This window comes from Rattus rattus, chromosome 2 (assembly GCF_011064425.1).
Source record: "Rattus rattus isolate New Zealand chromosome 2, Rrattus_CSIRO_v1, whole genome shotgun sequence".
Lineage (NCBI taxonomy): Eukaryota > Metazoa > Chordata > Mammalia > Rodentia > Muridae > Rattus > Rattus rattus.
The window spans coordinates 179148816-179158799 of record NC_046155.1 but is presented as its reverse complement, the minus strand read 5'-3'; the positions used below and the strand labels follow the sequence as shown (position 1 = coordinate 179158799).

The 9984-nt window shown below is 42.8% G+C and overlaps 1 protein-coding gene across 1 annotated transcript; it reads left to right on the top strand.

The window, feature by feature from the left end:
• The first annotated feature begins 3061 nt into the window (after positions 1 to 3061).
• Positions 3062 to 9108, top strand: LOC116892714 (ubiquitin carboxyl-terminal hydrolase 29-like). The gene has a single exon (XM_032894580.1). The coding sequence runs from the start codon at positions 3084 to 3086 to the stop codon at positions 5700 to 5702; it is 2619 nt and encodes an 872-aa protein (XP_032750471.1). The 5' UTR covers positions 3062 to 3083; the 3' UTR covers positions 5703 to 9108.
• Positions 9109 to 9984: the final 876 nt, after the last annotated feature.

Here is a 9984-nt window from a genome sequence, read left to right as displayed (position 1 = left end):
GAGAAACCCTGTTTCGAAAACTAAAAGACATAAAACATAAAACAACAAAAAAGAGTAACTCCATTCCTGTCAGGATAGTTGTGCTATTGTAAGTCTGCGTCCAAGTCACTTCCTGCCACCCTTGTCCACAGCAGTTTTGGAGGTGGTCTCCTTCTTAGCCTGTGGAGGGGTGGCCCATTGGACATTCATTGGCGATAGCAGAGATGCTCTGGTCCCTTCTGAGGCCTTTCGTTTGTATACTATGCTAGTCTTTAAGACTGGGCATGGCGTGCACTCTGGAGGCGGAGGCAGGAGAATTTTTCTTTTTTTTTAAGTTTTATTTATTTATTGTATTATGTGAGTACACTGTCACTGTCTTCAGACACACCAGAAGAGGGCATCAGATCCCATTACAGATAGTTGTGAGCCAACATGTGGTTGCTGGGAACTGAACTCAGGACCTTGGCAAGAGCAATCAGAGCTCTTAACCATTGAGCCATCTCTCCAGCCCCAGCAGGAGGAGTTCTATGTATTTGCAGCCACCTTGGTCTATATAGTAAGTTCCAGAACAGTCAGAGCTACACAGTGAAACCATGTATCAGAAAACAACAACAACAAAACAAAAACAAAAACAAAAAAGCAAAACCCAAAGCAAAGCCAACCCTAACTACTTTTATATCAGTTATCTACTTTTATGTCAGTTGTTACATCTTAAGGATTTCCCTCTGCTATTTGCTTGATCTCTCGGAGGATAATTTGTACCTTAATGTGTTCCTTTAGAGTTCTATTTGAGGGTCTTTAGTATCCCTTATGAATTCTAAGTTCAGAGGCTGGAGATATGGCTCAACTGTTAAGGTCCCAGCACCTAAATGGTGGCTCACAACCCTCTGTGACTACAGTTCCACTGGATCTGCTGCTGTCGTCTGATATCTACGGGCACTGCATGTGTGTGGTGGCACAGATGACACAAGCGGGCAAAACACCCATACACTATGCAATAAGACATAGTAATAATTTTGAAGTAGAGTCTATTCTGTAGCTTTCCTGGGACTGGCTATGTAGACCAGGTTAGCCTCCAAGTCACATATCCTTCTTCCTATCCTGTACTGGGATTATAACAGCCAGCCTACAAACAAATAAGTCTTTTTTTAAAATTAAAGTTTAGTATTTCTAGGGTTTTTTCCACATTTTTATTAGTTTTTTAATTTACATTTTTCCCCTTTCCCCTACTCAACCGCTCACCCCTTCCCGCCTCTCCACCCTGTCATTCCCCTATACTGGGTGGGGGTGGGGTCCAGCCTTGGCAGGACCAAGGGCTTCTTCTCCCTTTGGTGCCCAACAAGGCCATCCTCTGCTACATATGCAGCTGGAGCCATGGGTCTGTCCATGTGTAGTCTGTGGATGGTGGTTTAGTGTCTGGGAGCTCTGGTTGGTTGGTATTGTTGTTCTTGTGGTATTTCTAGTTTTCACCTGCTATTGAACAGTCCTCCACACCCCTTCTTGCAAACACATCTCCGTGTTTTATTTCAGATTCCTGGGGATACAGGAGACTTCTGTCTGGATGTGTCTGCTCCACTAGATTTTGTTTGGTTTTGTGCAATTTTTGGTTTTTTTTTTGTTTGTTTGTTTTTTGTTTTTTATGCCAATCCTTTTGTTTTTGAGTCAGGGTCTTCCATGCAGACCTGGCTGCCCTGGAACTCTATGTCAACCAGTCTGGCCTCAAACTCACAGAGATGGGCTTGACTACCTCCCAAGTGCTAGGACTCTGGGTAACTTACCTGTGCAGTTTTGTTTTCTTTTTTTTTTTTAATTATATTTATATTTATTTGTTTGTATATGCTGTATTCTTACACATTATAGCATGAGTGTGTAGGTGAGTCAGTCTCTCATTCCACCTGTGGGTGTCAGGGATCAAACTCAGGTTGTCAGGCTTGGCAGCAAGCCCCTTACTCACCCGACCATCTTGCCAGCTGTGTTTAGTTTTTGACACCAGTCTAATGTATGACGTAGCCTTGGTTAGCCTCAGACTCACTCCCTTCCCTCTTTCTCTGATCTCTTCCTTCCTTCCCCACTGTGGTCTCATATCACACGCACGCACACAGTCTCATCACATACCCCATTCTTGCCTCACATCTGTCCATCTCTTGGTTTAGCATCTTAAGTGGTGGAATTATAGAGATACACGAGATACACTGACAAAGCTCGTGTGTGTGTGTGTGTGTGTGTGTGTGTGTGTGTGTGTGTGTGTATGATTCTCAGGGTTGAATGAATGTGGGCCCTTTTGCATGCTGAAGGCCTTAACTGTGAGCTTTATCTTCAGTCCTCTCATATACGTGCTCTCTCTCTCTTTTTTTAACACTCTTTGATTATTACCATTGTAACCACTTCAGGACTTGGGTCTGCATCTGGAATCTGCAATCAGAAAGGCCAGCACCGGAGGTGACGAGGACTCAACCTCATTTTGTCACAAAAGAGACTAGAGGTTGACCAGGACTTCCACCGTCTCCGGCGCAACAGTGAAGACAGCAGAGGCACCAGAGCCCAACATCACAGCATTTTACCTAATTTTACTTCCGGTACTTAGTGTTTCATTTCTATTTTTATGATAAAGCACTCTGACCAACAAGTAAGCAAACAAACAAACTTAGGGGAGAAAGGTCTACTTTAGTCTACAGTCACACAGTCCATCACTTTGGCGAAGTCATGGTGTAGGGAGCTTGAAACAGCTGGACATGTGACAGCCACAGCTAATACATAGCAGAGAGTGAATGCACACATACAAGCTTGATGCTCAGTGATCTGTCTCTACTCTTAAGTAGTTTGGTACACTAGACCAGGGAGTAGTGCCACACCCTTTCAAGTTGGGTCTTTTCACAGTAATTAAACAATCCCCCTGGGCCAACCTAACCTAGATTAAAAACACATTGAGACTCTATTTCCAGGTGATCATTAAAGAAAAGACTAGAAGCTAATTGTGGTCAGTTAAGAGTTTAACCAAAAACCCCAAAACATTACAATAGATACATTTTGAGTTACAGTGTTTGTGTGTGTTGTGTTTTTGTGTTTTGTTTTTAGATTGTACATGTTTTATTTGTGAAGAAAGAATGGCTCACCTAAAGATACATGGTTTGGTCCAGATCCGCAGCACAAACAGGAGCAAGCACACCAGGGCATCTCAGTGGAAAGAAGCAGTCATCGAAATAGTAGAAAGAAAACAGAAAGTTAATCTGGTGGTTTCTTTTAAGTTGGAAGAGAGGAGAAGGGTTTTTCAGCTGGGTGATAACGTTACAGGTGTAGTGATTAGTGGCGAGCTGGGACTGTATCATCTGGATTTAACTTTGAGAGATGACACGTCCTTACTCATTGACAAGTTATCCTCCGCAGATGTTGAGCATTTGAAGTCATTCCTGGATTCGTCTACTCCATGTGAATCCCAGCAACCCATGGAGTCCATGAGTAATCAGGATACTCTTGAAATCAGCGACCCATTTTTCAGGGAGAACCAAGACGTAGTCTGTGTTTCCCTGAATACTGCCCTAGAGAGTGGGACACTGCTCTCCCGGAAGATACCACTCTGTATGTCAAACATCACGGGCAGTCATACTGAAAAAAAGAGAGGAGAAAAACAAGGCAGAAAAAGGAAGACAGAACCATCACCATCCATTGTAGAAGTGATCACCAAGGATATTCTCAAAGAAAATAATCTTGAACAAAAAAAGAAATCCAGGCGGTATTACTCCAGGAATAGAGGAGGCAAAGCCGAGAAAGCTGTGGCTTTAAGGGAACAAGAAAAGCGCAACAATTGGAAGCTTGAACCTGCTTTCAGTTCCAAAGTCTATGGAAAGTCTACCCTAGACGGCACTGTTCTCCCAATCGCGACGTGCTCTGATGACAGAGATTTATCGATATTTGGCCTGGAGATCATAACACATAACGGAATCCAACCTCCTCCAGACAATTACCTGAAGCAGCTAAAGCGTGAAGGCTTCCCCAATTTGGGAAATACTTGCTACATGAATTCCATCTTACAATCTGTCTTTGGAATTCCAACCTTTGCAAAGGACTTACTCACTCAAGGTATCCCATGGGAGAAAGTTTCCTACGATGACCTTATCATGCCCTTAAGCCAGCTTCTTGTCTTGAAAGACATTCGAGATATAGAGATCAAGGGCGAGTTACTCACCAGTGTGAAGAAGTCCATCTCCACAGTTGCAGACACATTCTCGGGCAACGAACAGAATGATGCCCATGAGTTTTTAAGTCTGTGTTTAGACCAGCTGAAACTGAACATGGAAAAAGTAAATGCCATGTGGGACACTGAGAGGAAAAATGAACCAACGGGTACTGGAGCCAAAAGGTTTGTTTGTCCCGTTGGTGCTAATTTTGAGTTTGAGCTGCATAGCTCCATCATCTGTGAAGGCTGTGGTGAGGCTACTCTCAAAACCGAAGTGAGCAATTACCTCTCCATTGACCTGCACCACGGGACAAAAACACACCCTCTCTCAATTCAAAAGTCTTTTGATCTGTTCTTCACGCCAGAAAAAATTGAGCATAACTGCGAGAAATGCAAGAACAAGAATTCTGTTCTCAAGTACACATTGAGGAGACTCCCCAGGGTCCTCATTGTTCATCTGAAACGCTACCAAGTTACCACTGACTTGCTGCCAGTGAAGAGTGAGCAGCCAGTTGAGATTTCTCAGTATTTGAATATATCCTCCCATTGCCATGAAAACAGGAAGTTACCGTTTCCCTTGATCAATACACCCCCTAAGGGAGACTATGATATCCCAAGTGTCTCTCCAGGGCTGATGTCTGAGATCTTTACCCAGTCAATGTCATCTAAGAGGGTAATTTCTGAATCCAGTGACCCCCTGGTTCTACAGGTTGGATCCAGCGTGGATGCCGAAATACAAAGCTTCCAGATAATGTATGAGGATGAAAGTGAAGACGAGCAGCAGAGAGGCCTGGAAAGTGGTTCTATGCTGGACCCAGAACTATTGAAGACAGAAAACAGGGTATTCAGACACAAGATATCTCCAGCACCTGACTCAATGATGGGCGACGGATACAGCTTCCTTCCTATGCTCTGTGAGCCTATGAGCATCCAAGACCCAGGTCTTGCAGAGATGGGTCTTCAAGAGGTTCCAGAGAATCCAGAATTTAAGTACTATGGAAAGCCAGACGGCCGTACTAACAGTGATCTGTCAAAACTCCACCAGAATCATGGGGGTCGAATCAAGGGTTCGTATCTACCGGCATCATTTGCAAATATGAGAAGTTCTCTGGAAGACCCAGAGAAGGACCTGAGCAGGTCTTCAGAATTTGAGGAAGATGATCCGCATTCCTTTGCATTGGGTTCTGATGAATCAAAGGATGAGGAGATGGGAGACAATCTTCATAATTACAGGCTCGTCAGTGTTGTCAGCCATTTTGGGAGCTCCCCAAATTCAGGCCATTACGTGAGTGATGTGTATGACTTCCAAAGGCAAGCCTGGCTCCTTTACAGTGATGTCCAAGTGTTCGAGAATCCAGATCCCTCCAGTCAGGAGAATAGGCTTCATACTGGATACATCTTCTTTTACATGCATAATGAGATTTTTGAGGAACTGTTGAAAAAAGCATCGGAGTGCAAGGTCCTTAGCACATCTAAAGAGGAAAAGAGGGACATAGATTATTTCTCAACACTGCTTAATGGCCTTACATATATCCTAGAAGAGTTCTAAATCTTGCCCATAACGAAGAAGAGTCACATAACTCAAGATGAAAACTCGGCCAAAAACAAAAAATGAACGGACATTCTAAAACAGAAACCCAGGCCTTGCTATCGCAGGCTATGCACCATTCTTTCCTACAAGGCTAAATGGTGCTTTTCTTGTTTTGTGGTGGTTTTAATTTCTTCACAGACGTTAATAAAACTCATCATTTTGAGACTACCATTTGTTAACTATGAGAATAGGGAATCTGGAGAGAAGGTACAGTAGTTGAGAGTGCAGACTACTCTGAGAGAGGACCCAAGCTTGATTTCCCAATACCTATGTTAGGTGTGACTGGCGTGTTCTTGGAGGCAGGAGGCATGAGATAGCCTAGAATGGGAATACAAGTGATAGTAAGCTGCCTGACTTGGGTGCTGGGAACTGAACTTAGGTTTTCTGCAAGAGCAGTTTCCACTTTTAAACACTAAGCCATCTCTTGGCTTTCGTTCTAATTTTAGTGTGTGTGTGTGTATGTGTGTGTGTGTGTGTGTGCGCGTGCTATCCATAAGAGCAAAGCATGATGCTTTTTAAATGTTGTTCTGAACCAGTACAACACAGCAAGGAGCTAATTATAAGTTCTAATGCTGGGGTTCAATGTCAGAAACAATACCAGTAGTTACTTAAGAGTTTGAGAAATATTTATTTAGTGTGTGGAGTGTCTTATTGAATTTTAGTGTATATAAATCACTCATGTCATCCAGAGCCTCCTCATTGGTTTTATCCCAAATTCATATGTGCTGTTCTTTTGTCAGTTTATTAAAACCATTGTTTTCCATGTGTGTTTGTGATTCATCCATGAGATTATATAGCTGCCCACCACCTGGTTTTGTGCTTCTCAGAATTACAGGGTACATTAAAGTTACACAGGAAATGAAATAGGTAGCATTTGCAAATTGCAAGGCATTCTAAGGACTCAGTGGGAAAAAACACCTGCCTTCAAGCCCTGTGACCTAACTCCAATGAGTTGTCCTCTGACCTCTAGGGAAGCTAGCAGATGAACACCCATGAATAAATGAATGAATAAAATCTAACTTTCTAAAGGTTTACCCATTATGTGTATAGTGTTCTGCCTACCTGTAGGCCTACACATCAGAAGAGAGCACTAGATCTCATTATAGATGGTTGTGAGCCTCAATGTGGTTGCTGGGAATTGAATTCGGGGCTCGTAGAACAGCCAGTGCTCTTAACTGCTGAACCATCTCTCTAGCCCCTAAAATTTAATCTTTTGAGATGTTACTATGGAGCTCTGGCTGTCTTGGAACTCTATATAGATCAGGCTATCCCTAAACTCAAGAGATTTGCCCTGGCCCTGCCTCTTGGGTGCTGGTATTGAAGGTTTGCACCCCCATGCCTAACCCAATGAAAATTTCAAAGCACTTTAAAGTGCCAAATATATTTGTTAGATTCAAATCATGGTTGACATGAGAAATGGGTGGTTCAAGGTAGAGGACAAGGGCTAGATCATCTTGCAGGTGAGAGCTTCATTAGAAAATAGTAATACCACAAACAGTATGGAGGGGTTCTAAAGAGAACCTTCAACTCAAGACAAGGCAAGGTTCCCCTGAGTTTCCAAAGGAAGGAAGAAGCCTTGTGCCATGAGGCAGTTAAATAGTAGTGCATGCTTTCTACTGATTCTGCAAGGGGAAGTACAACAAGCTGTCTACACTGTGTAACCTGATCTGAGACACCAACACCACATCTAACAGTGTTTCAAACATGAAAAAATAGTACAGAGGCACTTTCAAGGGCCTAGGGAGATAGTTCAGTAGGTAAGAGTCATGTGCAAGCATGGGGACTTGAGTTCAAATCCCCAGCACCATGGTGATGGCCATGCATGTATGCCTGTGACTCTAGCACCAGACAGCAAAGGCAGATTCTAGAGCTCACTAGCCAACCAGCAGCCAAAATGGTAAGAGTATGGCACAGTGAGATTGTATTTAAAAAACAAAAATAGGAAGTGGGAGAAGAAAGCACTGAGTGTCCTCTGGCCTTCACATGTGCATGCATGCACCCATGTGCAAACATTACACAAGTGTTATTTTCCAAATTCCTCTTTGGGCCTGGAGACATGGTTAAGATTACTTTTTACTCTTTCAGAGACCCCAGGTTTGATTCCCAGTATTCACATGGGGTCACACCATCTGTAACTTCAGTTCCAGAGGATCAAATGGCCTCTTCTGTCTTTGTAGTGTACAGACAAAACACCTATATGTATTAAAACATTGCTTAATTCTACCTTCAAAGGGGTACCATATATTCATAGCCCGTGGCTAATCGTGAAAAGCTTATAAAATTCACAGTGCTAATATACTATATAAGAGCATGTACAAACGTTTAGAAGATTTTTGAGGTTATAAGAAAAATACTAACTGGAGAGATGCTCAGCTTTTAAGAGCACTGCTGCTCCTCCAGATGGACCCAGGTTCAGTTCCCACACCCACATGGCAACTCATGACTCTGCAACTCCAGTTACAAAGGCATCTGATACCCTCACACAGACATACATGCAAACAAAACACCAGTGCACACAACATTACTGTCAATTATAAAAAAAAACCATCTACCATCTAATTTGGGTTGATTAGACTGCTGAGCAGTTAAGAACACCGTGTGCTTTTTCAGAGGTCCTGAGTTCAATGCCCACTTACTATATGGTGGCTCAGGACCATCTATAAAGGGATCTGATGCCCACTTCTCTTATGAAGGTATGCATGCAGACAACATTCCTACATTAAATTCATTAAATAAATACTAAAAGCCTGGTAATTTATAAAATATGGGGCAAAATTAAGTGAGGGTGATTTGGGGAAAAGATTAGTCTAGAACAGCAGTTCTCAGCCTGTGGGTTGCCATTCCTTTGGGGTGGTGGTGGTCAAAGGACCTTTTTGCAGGAGATTGCATATCAGATAGGCAGTATGTTGGGAGCAGGCAAAAGAAACCCACCCTCAATACATCCGCTTCATTTTTCAGACTCCATTTAATCATGGGGAGAGACTAAGTTCAAGCTCCCTAGCCCTAGGGGAGCTGGGGACTTCCTCATAGCCGAACAGCTTCTATTGTAAGGAAACAGTTGTCTGAGTCCAAACAACTCAAGAACAACTCCATCTTGTTAGCAGGGTCATTACTAAGTTCATGTTCCCGGGTCCAGGAACCTACTCCTAACCTGTTTGGTGAAAACTCCCTTGCTCAACCCCTTGTGTCAAAATATGGTAGAGCAGTGCTACGACCTACCCCGCTCCCCCTTGGTTTGTGGTCTTGTCCTTTAAATATGTTGTGCAATTTCCCTTCAGGATGCAGTTAAGCTTCTGAGTCTGTTCTTTGGCTGTGATTGATCAGTAGTGGCTTAATTACAATAAATGTTTTTCATCTGCACTGATCTGGTGTTTGAGTCATTGAATTTGTGTCGTGTTTAAGCGTACTCCATAACACATCAGAAATTTACATTACAATACACAACAATAGCAAAATTACTTTTGAAATAGCAACAAAACAATTTTATGGTGGGGGGGGTCATCAAAGCATGACGACCTGCATTATCACCACGACGTGAGCAACAACGTTGAAGGGCTGCGGCATTAAGAAGATTGAGAACCATTGCTCTAGAACATGCCTACAATTCAAAAAATCATTTTTCTTTTCTTTTTTTTTTTTACCATTGAAAGGATTTTATTTAAAATGTCAGGGGATTGAGGACATAGCTCCTTTGGTAGAGTGCTTATCCAACATGGGGAAAGTTCTGGGTCGTATCCTCACCACCACATAAGCCATGTGCAATGGTGACATAGGCCTATAATCACTGCATTTAGGAGACGAAAGCAGGTACCAATGTTCAAGGTTTTATAGTGAGTTTGAGGCCAGTGAGGGATACATAGACTCCATCTCAAAAAATGGGTTTGGAGTTCAGGGGATGGTTCAGCAGGTTAAGGTGCTTGCTGCCGAGGCTAATGATCTAAGTTTGATCCCAGGGACACTTATGAGGAAACGAGAGAACTGATTCCCACAAGTAGTCCTCCCTCCTGACCTCCACGTGCTACCCTCTAAATAAATAAAAATGTAATTCAAAGGAAAAAAAAATGGGCTGGATGTAGTAGTAGTATACGCCCTCAATCTCAGCATTAAAAGGGCAGAGGCAGGTGGGTCTCTGAGTTCAAGGCCAGCCCGGTCTGTAGAGATCTAGGACAGGGCTACATAGAGAGAAACCCCCTCTATAATACATACATACATACATACATACATACATACATACAGATAT